The sequence below is a fragment of the Hemicordylus capensis genome, chromosome 2 (assembly GCF_027244095.1).
Source record: "Hemicordylus capensis ecotype Gifberg chromosome 2, rHemCap1.1.pri, whole genome shotgun sequence".
Taxonomy (NCBI): domain Eukaryota; kingdom Metazoa; phylum Chordata; class Lepidosauria; order Squamata; family Cordylidae; genus Hemicordylus; species Hemicordylus capensis.
This window is the reverse complement of record NC_069658.1, coordinates 141,030,312-141,048,742: the sequence shown is the minus strand read 5'-3', so window position 1 is coordinate 141,048,742 and position 18,431 is coordinate 141,030,312. Positions and strand designations below refer to the sequence as shown.

At 42.5% G+C, this 18,431-nt stretch overlaps 1 protein-coding gene across 2 annotated transcripts in view; it reads right to left on the bottom strand.

The window, feature by feature from the left end:
• The window catches only part of FNTA (farnesyltransferase, CAAX box, alpha), a 42,229-nt gene that overhangs the window by 16,617 nt on the left and 7,181 nt on the right, over positions 1-18,431 (bottom strand). The window contains exons 1-6 of one of the 2 annotated variants that reach the window (XM_053294455.1): positions 15,662-15,915; positions 12,491-12,576; positions 8,721-8,835; positions 6,128-6,232; positions 4,771-4,897; positions 3,972-4,120 (exon numbers count right to left, since the gene is read on the bottom strand). In XM_053294455.1, the coding sequence (XP_053150430.1) occupies positions 3,972-4,120; positions 4,771-4,897; positions 6,128-6,232; positions 8,721-8,835; positions 12,491-12,576; positions 15,662-15,795 (716 nt within the window). In that variant the 5' untranslated portion in view covers positions 15,796-15,915. Of the gene's footprint in view, positions 1-3,971; positions 4,121-4,770; positions 4,898-6,127; positions 6,233-8,720; positions 8,836-12,490; positions 12,577-15,661; positions 15,916-18,431 lie in introns of those variants that run through there. The other variant, XM_053294456.1, reaches the window with a different exon arrangement.

The window sequence follows — 18,431 nt, the reverse complement described above, 5'->3', positions numbered from 1 at the left end:
TCCTCATCCGAAGATGAATCTAAGGAGTGGCTTGGGATCGGAGGAGGGAGGGATCGGATTCGAAGCTGAGTAGGAGGTGGTCTAGAATCTGGGATGATTGTAGCCATGGCTGCCTGCACAGGAGAACTCCTCGGTGGAACTGCGGCGGTAGCAGAGACGTGGTTTGGGGTGGAGGCGGAGGGGGAAGAGATATAGCCTCCGAGCAAGGGTTCGGTACCGATGCCGGTACGGAGGTAGATGGCTGGGGTGAGGTAGAATGCCGAAGGGGTGGTCCAGTAGCTGCCTGGCTTCGGCGGTGTTAGTGAAGCTCCTGGTGGGCATAAAAATAGTCCGCCTCGTCCTCAACCTGATGGGCGTAGCGCTCAAGGGCTGCCTCAAGTTCTCGATTAGACCATCGACAGCGCTGTTCCGGTAGAAGAGCCTCGGATTCAGAATCCCGCTCAGATTCGTAAACGGGATCGTGGGGACTAGATGCATAAGCCACCTCGGCATCTAGAATAGTCTCCGTCTGGAGCGTACGGGATCGGGGATCGGTATCGTACGTCGATCTATGCTTTTTCTTAGGAGGCTCCGCTGGAGCATGATGGGTCTTCTTTCTCTTTTTCTTCTTGGCCAGTTGGACGGAGCACAGTTCAATGAGTGCCGCTGTCGAGATCGACACTGCCACAGAATTCTTCGGTACTGAGGTCGAAGCCCGAGCCACAGGATCAAGCGGTACATTGGCCTCTGGTGTGTACACCGTGATCCCCGGTGGGGAAGAAACGGGCTGTAAGTCCCAGGCCAAAGGAGAAGCGCTTGAAGAGGCCTGCATAGTAGGCGGTTTGTCCGAGCCCGAACACTTGAAGGCTTGTTCCCAAAGCCAAGAATGAACACACGATGCTCGATTCTTGCGTCCCTGTTTGGTAAAGGCCGCACAGTGCGGGTAAGAACCAACCTTATGGGCCTCGCCCAAACAAAAAGGGCAAAGTTTGTGGCCGCCGGTCGAGAGGATCTTAGATCTGCAGAAACCACACTGCTTAAAGTTTGTAGTCTTGGCCATAGGCCGGTGAAGGACCAAGGAAACCGTAGCATGCCGGGCCCGAGGGCCATGACGGAATGGTGAAAATCCAAGGAAACTTTGGTAGAGGGGGTGGGTACTGAGGATGAAATAAAAACACTAATGAAGGGGAATACTAAACAAAATATAGGGTAAAAACCGGCAAGGGTAGGATACTTAACAGCGCAATCTAGCAAGGAGTGCTCAACGATGTGTCTTCTATCGCGGACTAAGAAAGACGGGAAGCCCGTGCAGCCGCCTATATACTGTGGGGGCGGGGTAACCACTAAAAAGTTAGAACTCTAGCTTGGAAGCTCTGATGTGGTCTCTGCGCAGGCACAAAGCCCATTCGTGTAAAGCACAGAGACCACGTCAAAGAAACAGGAGTTCTTGCTATTTCTCCCCCCACCCCCACAAAAACCCCTCTGTGCAAGTGAGACAAGTTTCCCTTAAGCTCTCTGACAAGCACAGAGAACTCAGAAGAGATAATAAGTTTATTCTCATTTGTGATGCAGTTTGAAAAATGGAAGCAGCAACAGGAGCTTCTTCTCCAAACTGCCACAAAAAGAGTCAAGACTGCTGGGAGTAACTGGACTAGACAAGGATGTCCACTTTCCCCGTTGCTTTTTATATTAGTCCTAGAAGTGCTTTGTAGAAGTATTAGAGAAGATGATCAGCTACAAGGCCCTAAAATTGGGAAGCAAGACTATAAATTAAGAGCTTTTGTGGACGACGTTGTTTTCTTTTTGGAAAATCCAATGGACAAGATTGGAAGACTTTTGGAAAAAATACAACAATTTGGCCAACTGGCTGGATTTTACATAAATAAGGCTAAAACCAAGGTTTTGATTAAAAATATGGATCAGAAATCTAAGGATAGATTTTCTGAAATAAGTGAGTTGAAAGTGGAGAAGAAAATTAAATATCTGGGGGTCTGGTTGACAAATAACAACTCTTTGTTCTCAAATAATTATGTTAAAATATGGAATACAGTGAAAATTGATCTACAAAGATGGTCTAATATGAATTTGTCTTTAATGGGAAGAATCTCAATGGTGAAAATGAATGTCTTGCCTAAAATGTTATTTCTTTTTCAGACTATTCCTATAATTAACACTTTAACTTGCTTTAAGCAATGGCAGAAGGATGTAACTAAGTTTGGCAAGGGAAAAGACCAAGAATTAATTTTAAGAATTTAACAGATGCAAAGCAAAGAGGTGGTCTTAGCCTACCAGAATAAAGGTTGTATTTTGATGCTGTTTGTCTGACATGCTTAAAAGAATGGATAACATTAAGAAATCCTAGAATACTTGATTTGGAGGGATTTGATAGAAGGTTTGGATGGCATTCACATCTGTGGTATGAAAACAGTAAAATACATAAAGTCTTTTTGAATCATTATGTGAGAAGGAGTTTATTGAGGGTATGGTTAAAATATAAAAATTGGCTGGAACCTAAAACTTCATTATGGCTATCTCCGATTGAAGCGTTAACACGTAAAGAAGTAAACAATGCAATCGCAATGGGGTACTTACAGGGATTTGTTATATTTTCAAGAAAAGGACTGTAAGTTAGAGTTTAACTGAAGTTCAAAATTTGACTAAAGATTGGTTCCAGTATCACCAGCTAAATGAAATGTATAAGAAGGATCTAAAGTTGGATTTGAAGATCAGATGTCGAGATTTGAGAAGGAGCTATGTGAAAGTGATGAAAAGTTAGTTTCTAAAATGTACAAGCTTTTGCTTTTGGAGGAGACAAGAGATGAAGTGGTTAAAATGACTATGGTAAAGTGGGCTCAAGATGTGGAGTGCAATATAGAAATGGCAGCCTGGGAAAAATTATGGAAAACTGATTTAAAATTTACAGCATGTTATGCTTTAAAAGAAAATTATTATAAAATGATGTATAGATGGTATTTGACACCAAAAAAATTGGCATTAATGTACAAAAACGTTTCAAACAAATGTTGGAAATGTGGACACTCTGAAGGTACTTTTTTCCATATGTGGTGGACCTGTAGGAAGGCTAGGGCGTATTGGGATATGATATATAATGAGTTAAAGAAAATATTTAAAATGACATTTCCTAAGAAGCCAGAATCCTTCCTGCTGGGAATAACACAAGGAGTATTTTCTGCAACTGATTTAACATTTTTTATGTACGCTTCTACGGCTGCCAGGATAATATATGCACAGAAATGGAAGAGCAATGAACTCCCTTCAAAAGAAGATTGGCTGATAAAAATTTTGGAATAAGCGGAGATGGCAAAACTTACAGTATTGATAAGAGATCAAAATTTAGAATGTTTTAAAGAAGATTGGAAACCATTTTTGTTGTATCTAGCAATAGCAATAGCACTTACATTTATATACCGCTCTATAGCTGGAAGCTCTCTAAGCGGTTTACAATGATTTAGCATATTGCCCCCCAACATTCTGGGTACTCATTTTACTGACCTCGGAAGGATGGAAGGCTGAGTCAACCTTGAGCCCCTGGTCAGGATCGAACTTGTAACCTTCTGGTTACAGGGCGGCAGTTTTACCACTACACCACCAGGGGCTCATAGTAGTCACAGTCCACCAGGTATCTAAAGAATTATTTTCCTACTATGGACTTTACAGCAGGGTTTGAAATTTAGTAATAACAGCAGGTTGGGTAGATTACAATTGTGTTTGTAAGGTTTAAATCTATATTTTGAATCATTATTATAGCAAAGGTAAATTTGATAGTTGATGATTCACGAAGAGGTCTGAGCGGGAAGTCCTTATTTGTTTATTTGTTGTGAATGTTAATAAGAATATTGTCAAAATCAATAAAAATTTAATTTGCAAAAAAAAAAGAGAGAGAGAGAGAGACTGCTGGGAGTAATCCTCACCAGAGAACCATGAATACTTGTCCCAGCAAGTGGAAGTGTGGACAATTAAATATTACTTACTGGACTTCTCTCTCTAGAACAGTAGGATCATTGTAACCAGTTGTGTTTGAAATTACAAAGAATCTTTGGTTCCAGACGGAGTTGTTTCTGACATCTTCTTCCAAAAGCTGTTCAACGTATTCCAATTCATCATCCCACAACTTAAATTCCTGAAAGAAACAAGGGGTAAATGTTGAGAGAGGAAGTATGTTTGGAAAATTGCCTCATTAACAAGTGCAACTACAATGGAAATAAATCTAAATGCAAGGGTCAGTTGGCATAAACTTCAAAACTAATATAGCAGCATTTGGATGACAAGTAAGTCTTTATATTATAAGTGGTAAAAGGAAATGCGAGAAGCAAAAATTATGCTTACTTGTCTACAATGAACAGCATCTTGGATGCAGTGCACAGAAGTGTGTGCCAAGAGTGAACTGATGCCTTGCCCCGAGTTAGTTATGGATGATTTAAAAGTAGTAATTTGTATACATGAATGCGAGTTCTCAACCTTCCGCTAGCATGACCAAGACAGAGAATCCAGGGAAATGGAGGTTTAGCCTCTCCCCCACAAAGGCACCCAAGCACACCCCTTTACTTTCTCAGCAGATAAGTGAAAGACAGTCATTCACTCCTATGAAGAAACGGCAAGCAATTGGGGAGAGTGTTGCAGAAGGGGCAAAACCTGCAGGTGCTCTTGCCCTTACTGCAAAGTATCCTGCAGTAGGGCTGCCTGCATATACCCAAGCTCTCCTTCCAAAAACACAGTCCACCCAAGATAATGATGAACATTTGACTAGTAAGAACAAGGACAACAAAATACCTGGATGACCCACTGCCTGTGTTGCCATGCATGGTAGTTCTTAGCATCTTGGTTAAGAATGTCTGCTATAAATTCAAGCTCTTGCGATGGATCCTTCAGCCACTCCACCAACACCCGTCTGTGGTGCCTAACAATCAAGAAACACTTACTTTTAAAACAGCTGCTATTCAGTGCCTGTGTACTATATAGATTTTTTTTATTAGTGTCATATTATAGAGTGATAGCATTTACAAGGAAAACAGTTCAGAGGAATGTCCCTTGAGATGGTTAGGGTTGGCTGCTTTTCATCTTGTACCACAGCCTGGTTCACCATGCATAGGCATCATCTGACCTCTCAGCACTTGGCAACTCTCAGTTGTATGCAAAAGCTGTTTAACAATAGCTTTAAAAGTCTTAGTATTTTGAGTCAATAACAGATAATACAAATGTTTTGTGCAGCAATTAGTCTGCGATAGCTCTCGCATATGCATAACATATGATTGTTCTCACATATGATGTCACAGCCAATGTGAAAACTAAGAACATGCATGTGTCAGCCAGCCATGTTCTTATGCACATTAATGCTGATGATTCACTCCTATGAGTGTACTGGATCAGGTACATAATGCCTCCCACTGATGCAACACCCCAATATATACAAACCAGAAGGATCTTTCAGGAAAGTCAGTATAACCCTTTCCTGTTAGTTTAGGATTTTCTAAGCAGATTATAATGCTGCCAGATTACACTGAACAAGATGATACTGCCTGGTACAGGATGTTGCAAAAGTTGTAACAATGCAAGTTGCCAGTTCTGCTGCTGGAGATTTAGGATGTCCACATGGATTCAGCTTTTATTAACACTGCCGTGTTGAAATGAGCATGCATCATTTAGCACATCCCAGAAGACCTGAGAACAGGATTTTGTGCCTCCTGTGAAGACTAGGAAATACATAGGATTTTGAGAATCTATTCAGTTACCAGTTTGAGGCAGAGGACTCTAGACCAGTACTTTGGCAAGCAATATTTCAGCTGTCTTGGAAGCCAGCAATCCTTGGTCAAGCTTACTAGATATGAATGGAAAGTTGAAAGACATCGAGGATGTACAGTCAAGATAACTTACTATCCTGCCATACTCCCAGTCAGAGTGACTGAAGCATGGAAAAGGTAAGCATGAAATAACCACTTGCTATTTGTACATATTGTCCAAGCAACCCAGCAGGGAAGTCTTACAGAAGTCTCCCCTCCCCACTTTTAGGTCATAAATGACTAACACGAGTATGTGTGGGCAAGCACGTTTTCTCCTCCAGAGAAGTAAACAAGTAGGTATTTCCTTACAAGAGAAATCTTCACAAGTTATCAAAAGAAGTCAGACTTACCAGACTTGATAATTCTTTGGCTGATCTTCAATGATAGCTGTAATGTAACTGAGTTCCTCTTGTAAGTCTTTCTTCAAGGACTGAAGAAGAATCCTACGGAAATGCCTACCACACAATAAGAAAGAGAAGTACTGAACTTGGGTACTTTCTCCCTCTTTCTTGCACTTGTACAGAATAAATCTTAGTGCTGCCAATACTTTAAATCAGTCAAGCGAAATTTAAGACTACCACAATAATTCTGATTGGTTGGAAGGCTTTTCCTAGAAAATCAGCTCTGCCAAACAGAAACATTAAAACACAATTATTCCATACCTAAAATCCAAGACCTAGTCCTACACCATGGATTCAGAGGACAACTATAGCAACAGATAAGAGCTGCCTGCCTTACATATCCCGCCTGTTTTGAAAAGTGAATTAACCTGCAAACAGTCTAATGAGCAAGCATGAGAAAAAAAAGCAAAAAGAAAGAAATCTTTAAGAAGATCTATGTGCTTCGATTCTGTTGATGTTCAGTGTTGTTCATCAGCACCCCCACTGTTAAGGTAAAAAACCTTTATTCAAAAAGATGATTAGCTATGTGTTTGGTGATACATTAGATAGAGCCCTTTACAGCTCTATATTTAAAATATTCAATTTGAGAAATCTGTAGGCAGCATTTTCAGGAGAAAATATATTTAGTGAAAAATGTGTATCCTGATTTACTTGCCCTATTGGGCTCTCAAAGCAAAGATCTGAGTTCAAATCCCTGTTCAGCCATGACACTCACTGGGTGACTCTGGGGAACATGACCACGTATTCTGCTCTGGGCTCCTTGGAGGAGCAGAACATAAATGTAAAAATAAAAAACATAAAATGTGCACCTTAACACTGATGTCATGTGGAGGTGTCCACTTGCAGTGCAGCCATCTCTGTGCTGTTCTGTGTCCTTCTGGCGGGGGGCTCATTTATGGGAAGCCAAGTCCCATCCTGCTCAGAGATGACTAGGAGGGCATGAGGTGCGTAGTGCAGTCCTGACAAATACTTTCCCCATTGAGTACTTACGGAAAGTGGTTGGAGGGGCTACCCTTCCCATCACTGCCTACACACTGTCCTGGCTCTTGCTGGGGCAGTACAGTGCTCGGCTTCCTGTAAAGGACTCCACACACAACAGAAACACACAGTATTATGGATAAATGGCCACACTGCAAGGGGCCGCCTCTATGTGGCACCTGCGTGAAGGTGCACGTTATTCGGATTCAGCGCAGCCAAAGCACAAGCCTACTAACAATCCACAATCAACATTACAATAAGAGACAATAGGAACATAGGAAACTGCCATATACTGAGTCAGACCGTTGGTCTATCTAGCTCAGTATTGTCTTCACAGACTGGCAGCGGCTTCTCCAAGGCTGCAGGCAGGAATCTCTCTCAGCCCTACCTTGGAGAAGCCAGGGAGGGAACTTGGAACCTTCTGCTCTTCCCAGAACAGCTCCATCCCCTGAGGGGGCAGCTCCATCCCCGAGGGGAATATCTTCCAGTGCTCACACTTCTAATCTCCTTTTCATATGCAACCAGGGCGGACCCTGCTTAGCTAAGGGGACAAGTCATGCTTGCTACCACAAGACCAGCTCTCCTCTCCATACAACATGCAACCCCAATAAATACAGTATTACAGCCAACTCAAGCAATGTAGATTTTAAAGTCACCAGCACTAACCTTCCAAAATAAGGTATTCACAGGTCTTCTGAAGGTTGGTGGGGAGCAGTGTTTCCTCTAACAGGAATTCCCAGATGTTGTTGACTACAACTCCCATAATCCCCAGCCAAAGGCCATTGCAGCTGGGGATGCTGGGAGTTGTAGTGAACAACATCTGGGAATCCCTGTTAGAGGGAACACTGGTGGGGAGTCTTCTGGGTAGGCCTCCCTGGAGAAGTAGCTCCAGAAATAGAGGTCTTACCCACCATTGCCCATGCCTCCACATGAGGGCACAGACAGCAGGATCTTAGTAAACCTTTTGACAAGATGGGGAAGACAGGGGAAGAAGTGCTCCTTTATATGGCCTGGATCAAGGTCATTTAGCGCTTCAGAGGACATCATCAGCACTTCAAATTGGGCCCAGAGACAAACTGGCAGTTATCAGCTCTTTGAAGATGGTTGTTATATGGTCCCTGTAGAACCTTGCAATTTCATTTTCAACCAGCTAGTTTTCAGGCACATTTCAAAGACAGGCCACACAGAGCACATTACAGTAATCCAACCCAAATGTTACCACACCATATATAATAAGTGTCAAGTCTTGTATGAGCAACATGAAGTTATACAATATGAGCAACATATTCATTTTTTGTAGTAGGCCCTATAGAAACAACATTTTAAGCATGTTTTGTTCACCCCCTTTTAGAGCTAGCTAAGGTATTACTTACAAAGCTGTTCATACAGAAAGCTTCCAAATATTACTATTGCACCAAGAAGGTAATAGCATAGTCTCATAATAGTTTCTAATACTGCTCATAAACAGTCAAGCTTCCAATATTGCTCACATATTCTGAAGAACAATTTCAAAATTTCTAAAATGATAAATATTTTTTAAATGCCACCCAGCATCACTACATACCACACTGTGTAGTTTGCAGCATTAAGCTCAATGGCGTCTCCCGTTAGCTTCAAAGCTCTTTCACTCCTTTCATCATGTTGCAGGACAGCTCGGAAGTAATCGTATACATCTTTAACTGGATAGAGAAGTTTGCATTATGCCAAATCACAGTCATTCACCTCTCCAGTTGCTCAGATCCAGTAACGGCTCTCAAGTTCCCACCTGGCTTCCCATCTAGCACAAACTCCTTATTCTTAGTTTTAAAGTTCTCCACAGCTCACTCCCCCACTCCTTTTTTAGCCTACTTTTCAGTAGGCTTATGAGATCACCCGGCATTCTGTGTGTGTATCCGTGTGCCCCGCCATCAACTTCACAACACCTGGACCAAAATGAACCAAATTGGGTACAGTTGTAGGGACACCTCAATGGCGTAGTTTATGATAATGTCACTAACCCCGATCCAAGATGGCGGATGTGTTAACGTTTGAGGAGCAAGTGGGCTAACTTGTGGACTGTGATTTGAACCAAATTAGATACAGTTGTAGTGAGTGACACACAGGGACACCTCAAAGGTGCAGTTTGTAATGATGACATCCACCCTGAACCAAGATGGCGGACACATGAACATTTGAGGCACAAACGATCTAACTTGTAGACCTCGATTTACACCAAATTTAGTCCAGATGTAGAGACAGTGAAAGGAAAGTAGGCTGATTAGTTCTTACTAGAACAACTTGTCTAGTTATCTTTCCCTCCAATCCTCTATGTCTTCCTACAGCCAAAATTTAGATTGTAAACTCTTAGGAGCAGCGACCCAACCTTTTTACATATATTACTCTGTAAAGCACTAAGTTCACTGAAAGTGCTGGCTAAAGAGACATAAGTTTTGGGCGGTATAAAAATATGTAAATAAAATAAATATAAATAAATATATTAATAATAACTAGCTTAACCTGTGCAGAGCATCTGTGTACTAGTACTTGATTGCTCCCCTCACCTACTGCCACAGCTCCTCTCACCTCAGAGATCTCTCCACCCTCACCTCAACCACACTACTACTACTCCATCCCGTTGCTTCCATCCCCCTCACCCCTCTTGGTCACTCTTCCATACCCTTACTCCATCCCCCTCACCCCTCTTGGTCATGGCTGCAGCATTGCTGGCGCCTATTGGCTATCCCCAGAGACCTCCCCACCCTCATCCGAGCCCCGCTCCTCCCCACAGAAGCAGCAGCAGCTGATCGGATCCTTCCTTGCTGCCACCACTGCAATGGCTGCTCATTCCCCTCAGGCCACTGACAGGTCTGGGCCTGTCCCTTGCCTGCCTGCCTGCCTCCCTCCACTAATGGCCTCGGTAGCCCCAAATAGCAGCTGTGGTTGACTGGGCCCTTCCTTGCTGCCAATAGCCACTCATTCCCATGGCCACTTGTTCCTCTCAGGACACCTGGTCTCTCGCCCTTCCTTCCTTCTCTCTTCCCCTCCCTTCTTTCTCTTTCCTCCACTCGCTCTCCCCCTCCTTTCTTTCTTTCTCTCCTTCTCTCTCTTTCTGAGTTAACAGATCTTGCTCATCTTGTTTCCTCATCTAATTCACACAACGGCAGCCTCCTTCTCCTGAAGGGGATCTTTCCTCCCTCAAGACCCCTCTCTTCACAGACCCCTGCCCACTATCCTTTTATCTATCTATCTATCTACCCATCCAAGAACATCCAACCAGTAAAAGTTGCATTCAACTGTCCTTAACAATCACAGGCTCTTCCTCCCTATCTGCATATGGACTCTCCACTGCCCAATCATCATGGTGCTTCTGCTCACAAACTCCCGCGAGAGCAGCCACACACAGGATTAGACAGGGATACGCCTCAGAGAATTAGGTAGATAGATAGATAAACTGTGAAAGCACCTGGAATGGAATTCATAAGAGAAATAATGTTCTGCTGTTCCTATCTGTGTTCTGCCTGATTAGTTTCTGCTTGCTGATACAGGAGCATTAACGCTGTTGATCTGTCAGCACCTAAGTTTAATATCTCGGACTTATGGTTCAAATGCGCGAAACCTTTCATCTATGGTATAAGGTGTTTAAGTATTATTAAGTTCTAATAAGCAGGCAGAACTATTACTCTTCAGCCCTACTTTACTGCTAAGAGTAACTACAGTTCTAACTTAATGATCTCTTTCATGTCCTGAATCATCTTATTTGTCTTTGTATGCCTGCTCCACCTCTACAAAGGCAGAAATACTGAAGAATTCCTGCTTTAAAAAAAAAAAAAATCTATCAATGATTCTGAACAATAAGTGACAAGTCCCTTTCCTACCCTAACCTTAGGCCTGATCTACATATGTAGCAGGGTTAGACGGTAGTGTCCTGTGGCAGAATTTATTTTACTTCAGACTTCAAGGAGAAATATTTTGGATGCTTCCCCATGTTAAAAAAACCTCTGCAAACAGAAAAAACAGCACAGCACGAAATGAGTTAGGTTAAAAGCTCTCTGATGTGCTAGATGCTTTAAAAATTCAAGAGGTTGGTTGGAATTCAAAAATGGCACCCCACCTCCCTGCAGCCAGAAGTGGTATAGTCCACTATCACCTATGCATTCTACTATCTCATTTGATTGCACATATAGATCAAGCCTTGTATGTCCTCCTGGACAACTAGCTATCTTGCAACAACAGCATACAGACACTATCTCTTCAGCTCAAGGATTCCACCAGATTTCAGGAAATTTGAGAGAAGCAGCCCATGGGGTTGGTGGAAGACATGTCCAAAGTGATGAGATTCCTTTGATTCTTGAAAACTAAACAGAGGTAAATGTTCTCCTTTTCAAACCAAAGCTTCCAAAACTATCACATACTTGTTACACAGCAAATGTTATCTTAACATTTCAGTTTCAACAGTTGAGACAAAACATGCTAATTACAAGTATGCCAATATCATGCATTGTAACACCCACACTTCTACAAGTCAGTCTTGTCTATCCACTCCTCCTGAACTGCTTTGTCATCACAGGTCAGAAAATACCATTTGAAAGATGAGAGGGAGGAAACAGTAAGGGACTATGTTTATTATGTTTAGGGGATGTGCAACCATTCGCTCAGGAGAGACTCCTCCCCTACCCCTAAATTCCACTTCTTCCTATAAAATACAAATAAACTGCTTTCCTGTGCTTTAGGGTTCCATCACTGCCTTTGTGACATCAACAACCATTACTTCAGGGCCAATTTTCACCACATTCATTACTACATTAAAATTTATTTAAAATGTTAATGAAAGTGAGGGGACAAAGCAAGGGGAAAGAGGGAGGATAACTTGTTTCAGTGAGCTCTAACCCAGGGCAAGAGGTGGCTGGTCTCAAGCAGCCACCTTCATTAAGTCACTGCTGCTCATCAGCAGGACAGGCCGAGAGCTCCTCATGACTACCACTGTTGCTGCAGGATATTCCTACCTGCGAGCCAGCAAAAAGATCCGAGGGCCAGATCTGCCCTAGGCCTTATGTTGTACAGGCCTGATCTAGAATAAATGTGGGAATACAGACATGAGTAATAACTAGCACATCTATTGTCTGAAAAAGCAGCTGAGTGACAGTGCAGAACCTAGGGAAACAGAAGCAAAGGTCCCAGGAGGGAGAGAGCGTGCGAGAGGAAGTAGGGGCTAAAGGAATTTAAGGTAGGGCAAAAATCAGATGGGAATAGAAGTTGATGGTGCTCAACCACAGCTATTTTTCTGGCCACATTTTCATATACATTCTCACTAATAGGTCAGCATTCCACTAGTTATTTAAACAACCCAAAGCTTACATTTTTCACTGTATATGATCTGAACAACTGGATTTGGCCCATCATCTTGAGGAACTGGCTCAACATCAGCCCACTCCTTCCTGTCCCTGTAAAAATACAAATTTAACAATTAAGAATATGAGCTATTAGGACACCTCAAAAAGGCATATAAAAGTTCAGAAATGTTGTCAAGAGACCAAGGACAGGTTGACATATGTGGCAGCACTGCTTAGTTTCCTCTGTATAGGCTTACTTATATCTGCAATTGCATTAAGAGAGTCACACATAAACCACAAGCATAAGACTACTCAGTATTTCAGCAGTTCTTGCAGAGAGGCCAAAAAATGCTCATGATCATGGGGAATGGTTGTAATTCTGTCAGGCTTTATAATCATGTAAATTGAGTTCATGCAGAACTATCTCCACATAACTGCAGGCATGAGCAACTGAAGGTTGACTGCAGAGAAATTTGGTGGTTGTACATGTGACTGACCCTAAAGAATTTCACTTTATCCAACACAAGAACAAGAACATCATGACAAAATCACAAGGCTGGTGTATAATCCGGAAATTTACACTTGATGTGCTTATTCTATTGTTCATGATGCCACCCCAAAGTGATTATATATGCCAGTGATTATAGATTTCAGTGTAGCAAAGAAATCCCATTGCATGTGAGGATATAACAAGAATAGGTGCTTTTAAAACACTGAATTATCAAACAAAACATGATATCACTAACCCATTGGGGGGGGGGGAGAATACTTGGGACTGTCCCTGCAGCTTTGTATCTGTTGTACCTACAATTTATATAACTGCATATTTGAGGCAGATAAAGAGGATGCACATCAGTTAGCCATCCTGAGAGCAAACACACATTCCTAGGAGCAAATAACAATTTGTTCTTTTGACACTGCTTCCTTACATGCTTCAGAAATAACTGTAAGACCCACTCAAGCTATCCTGTGACAAGCAGGAGTGGGCAGACTGGTAATTTTATTTTTATTTTTTTTTTAACTTTACATTTTTATATCCTGTTCTTCCTCCAAGGAGCCCAGAGCGGTGTACTACATGCTTAGGTGTCTCCTCACAATAACCCTGTGAAGTAGATTAGGCTGAGAGAGAAGTGACTGGCCCAGTCACCCAACAAGTATCATGACTGAATGGGGATTTGAACTCGGGTCTCCCCGATCCTAGTCCAGCACTCCAACCACTACACCACACTTCCTTATTAGACTGTACAGAAGCTGTGGCTAGTGTTGTATTATTTATTGCAGGGGAATTGCCTCAAATTGATATAATGACAGCACACCAGAACAGAGAAGTGTCAACAGTACTGGTACAAGTAGCATTGGTGTTCCTGTAAAGCAAGACAGTACATATACGTGAACATGGAGGTGAGGGGGAAGAAAAATTAATGATACACATAGGAACATAGGAAGCTGCCATATACTGAGTCAGACCATTGGTCTATCTAGCTCAGTATTGTCTGCACAGACTGGCAGAGGCTTCTCCAAGGCTGCAGGCAGGAGCAAAAGAGTGTGGCAGGGAGTAAGCAAGCTGTTAGAGTGGCCTGATTTGGAAAAACAGACTTGGGAAGAACTAACCTCGGGTTTGAGCGATAGAACCTCCTTTTGAGGTCCCAGAAAGAAACCTTCAAGGAAACGGGACAGAACGGGTGCCCTCATACAAGGGAATTTGAACGTTCTCGTAATCAGGTTAGTAAACGTGTATGTCATTTATGCAATGCTCATGCATAGGAACAGGGAGGGAAGATGCGACCAAGAGGTTCACGCACATGAGACAGTAAATCTCTTCTGGAAAAGTTTGTATGGTTATGTGCAAAAAGACAAGAGTATCTCTTCTAAACAGCAATGGGACAAATTGTGGAAATGGATGTCGGATGTAACCCCCCCCCCATTACCTGATGTGCCTTGAAATCCCCCACCCCCAAGTTACAGTACTACCTGCATATACTTCATAACCTTGTGGGTTTCCAAATCCTTGTGTGTAAATCTTTGTAGATATATCATGTACAAACAACCACTTTGTATATAATTGTGCTTTGGCAACATACTGTACGCTTTGGTAGTTTGTTGGTTCAATAAAAAAAATCTTGTCCTATCTTGGAGATGCTGCCAGGGAGGGAACTTGGATCCTTTTGCTCTTCCCAGTGTAGCTCCACCCCCGAGGGGAATATCTTACAGTGCTCACACTTCTAGTCTCCCATTCATATGCAATCAGAGCAGACCCTGCTTAGCTAAGGAGACAAGTCAAGACAAGCTCTGTACATGTTGGAAGAGAAAATATGCTGGCCTGGCTTGCACCAATCTGTTGTACATTCCATCCAGTATCTTTTATGTTTTGTTTTTATTTATACCTCCTTATTTATGTATTTATTTTTCTATGTAAACCGCTTTGAGAACTTTGGTTGAAGAGCAGTATATAAATATTTGTAGTAGTGTAAGTTTAGAAGTTTGTCCCAGTGGGGAACCTGTAAAGAGAGAGTGGTGGAGCCAAAAAGTAAAAGGGGGAAGAGAAAATGGACTTGGTTTCTGAATAAACTTAATTAAATCTATATACAACTACTTTGTGTTTGTGAGAGAAGCAACTATAAAACACTATCCTACCCAAATCTGTTTGCACCTGTAATGTTCAGGGCTTAGGATTCAGCCCCCACATAGGTCTTCAATGCCACTATTTCAACTCTTAAATATATAAAGCAAGAGTAAATTAACATCTCCCTGCATAGGTGCAAAATGCATTTCCATCACCACTACGGATTGCCAGACATCAGGAACCAAGGAGAAGGGCTTCTCCAAGGAGAGTGTTACTTCTAGACACTTGGGCTTCTTTGCTTGCTTTTTTTTTTTTTTTTTAAGTTAAGTGCCGCTGTAAATGTGCATCCGTAGAGGGATCTGTACCCGGCGTATAATTCACATTCCCTGCCGAGGCTCATTCCTGAGCCATGCTGAAGTTTGTTTGTTTGTAAAGTGTGCCTCTGGTCACAGGTAGGGTACCCTCTCCCTCTATGCCCAGCAACCAGCAGCAGCCCCTCCTCGAGTTCCTGGGATAGATTAGCGGCGGGTCTCCGGAAAGAGGGGCGTGGCTACCCCAGGCGGAGCAGCAGCACCGCGGCACTCCCCCCTTGAGTAGCCAAGCGCTCCTCGGGAGGGGCTGCGCAGCCAATACCTGTACAGCACGTAGCCGTTGGCGTCCAGGGGTATCCCGCATTCCAGCTCACTCTCCCCAGCAGCCTCAGCGTCTGCCTCCAGATGAGGAGCGCAAGGCTCCGGCTCCAACCTCCCTTCCCCGTCCGCCATCATCACAATCACCTCCCACCCACCCCGGAAGAAAGCAAAGAAGCAAGGCAAGCACGCTAGAGAGGCCCTCTTAACGCACGAAGCAAACACCTCCCCGAATCATAGAGATTTAGCAAGTAGCCTAGAGTGTCTCCACAAGATTAAAAACTGGGCGGGAGGGAAAATGAGAGACTTCACCGCCCTTACGTGTCCATCACGCCACGCAGGGTACGGACAGGTTGTGTTGTGTATAGACCCACTTTGTATAGAGGCACGGACTGTTTCCAGCTTCCGGGATGAGTTTAAATGTTTTTTTTTTGAAAATACCGGATGCATACGCAACCAGCAAGTCCAATTCAAATCTAGACTAGGAATTTTTACAAGCTGGATCGTGCTCCACTAGGGGGCCTTCAGGGAGCAATAAGCTCTGACTTCCATTCGTTTCAATGAGAAATAAACCTCCCTGGTTGGATCTTTTGGAGCCAAAATAACAAACACACAGGAAAGGAAGGAAGTAGGGTGAGGGGATCTCCTTGCTACTTGGTAGGCTGATATCGCCTGTCTTCACCTACCGTAAATCTCACACCAGCTCCCCCTAGCTCTCAAAAATGCGTAAGTCCTTGGGAAGCATCTATCACGCGATCTCTTCTTTTTACACACACCTGGTCGGATATGCAAAGTTAATAACTCAACAACTGGCACCTGGAACTAACCTGCCCACTATTTTGAGGACACAAAATATTGCATTTGACACCTCTCAAGATTGATTCTGATGAACTTGCTTCCATTTGGATCAGAAACACACACACACCGCAGATAGAGCACTAGTGGATGCTACCTCAAAAACAAAAGCATATTGGACTTCAGCCTGCCATTCAGTCTGCACGGACAAAAAAAACACAATGCTACCTCGTGGCTGAAATGTATACTGCACCCAAACAAGCCTTTGCTCACGAGTGCTTGAAAACAGTTTTTATGCTCACCGTGCAATCATTAGTGAGACACTAATTAAACAAAAACCGACCACAAGGCAAGCACTCTAAAACCATATTTGTGGGTGAGTTCGTGGCCTCATTCAAGAGAGCTGTAAAAACTTTGCTCTTTCAATGAGTTTTAGTTTGCTGCTTTAAATCTGAAGCTTTTTATCATTTGTTTTTGTGTGTGATCAATTGAATATTTTAATGCAATGTGTTAATGCTTCCTTGTGAGTCATTGTGTCTAAAAGCCAGGATAAACATCTGATTAATTAACTTATTAAATTAAATAAATTAGATTTATTTTATTTTCCTTTCTGATTCTTTGGCTATATAACAGCTCATCTGCATTCACAAAATTCTCACCCAATAAGGCCTTAAAGTTGTTCTGGAAGATACCGTTAGAGGTCAGGGATTCTCCCTGTCGTTCGTTTTCGTGGTTAGGCAATTTTCACCACGCACTAGTATCAAGATTTCCAACAAAGATTTATTCATTGCTAGCAAAAAGCTTCTGAGTGCAGCCGGCCCCCCTTCTGGAAAATCTCCGTCTTAAATACTGAGCCGAAAACCACTTTTGCATCTGCGCATTGTATACAAGTCAACGTGTTACTTTAAGCCTGCAGGTTCCGATTTGCTTCCAAGTGCCACACTTCACATTTACATCTGGCTTGTGGCCTTGGCTCCCCGCCTCCCTTTCAGGGCATTCCTTTGGCCATTGCTGTCATAAAATACCTTTGAAGCGTGGGGGTATCTACTAACAACTGCAATCGCCATTTTATATGGCATATATCCTAGTAAACTAGGTGCTATTCAAACTAATCCTGCTTTATGGCTGCTAAAGCAAATTACAAATAATATTCCAACAATACTCATGCTTGGAGTGTTTATATCTTTAGAAGAAAGGAGTTATAGAATGTTTATAGAGCTATATAAAAAGAGAGCAGCCATCAAGAAATGTACCCTTGCAAACTGAATTTGGTGCAGGATTATGGAGTTTATAATTTTATGTTGGAAAATGTTTGCAAGTGACTTGTAATGATAAGAGTTTAAAATCAATCAATAGATAACAAAATAACAAATAAATAACAAACAATCACAGTACTAGAAGGATTGGAAATAATTCTGCAGTCCATAATAAATTAGCAGAAAAGTTTTCCTTTTTAAAAAAAACACACCAAGTTTTGGCTGCATGATAGAAAGCCATCAGTGCAGTGAACATACAAACTTTTGGGTCGAAAGCATTCGGCAACCTTGGCTGCATTTGAGAAGGCCCGCCCTATCTCTTGCTGACACCTGCCATATCTCAGTGGCAGGCACTACCCACAGGGCTTCTGTAGCTCAACCCAAGCAAGCTGATGGAGGAAGAGGTGAACCTTAAGATGTTCTGGTCTCAGACTATTAAAGGCCTTAAAGATTAAGACCAACACTTTGTATTGGGCCCATAAGCAAACTTGTAGTGCCAGGTAACTAACTGGTAAACTTACATTTACATAGCACTTTTTGAGCATATAAAGCACTTCACAGATAGTAGTTCAGACATTGTTACAACAGCTTTTCTTTTTTAGCCCCATATTGCAGATGGACCCGTTTGCAAAATAATGGCTTGATCAAGGCCTCCTAGTGAATTCATGGCTGAGATGACATTTAAAGCAGAGGCTTTTTAGGTTACTTACAGATCAGTTTCTT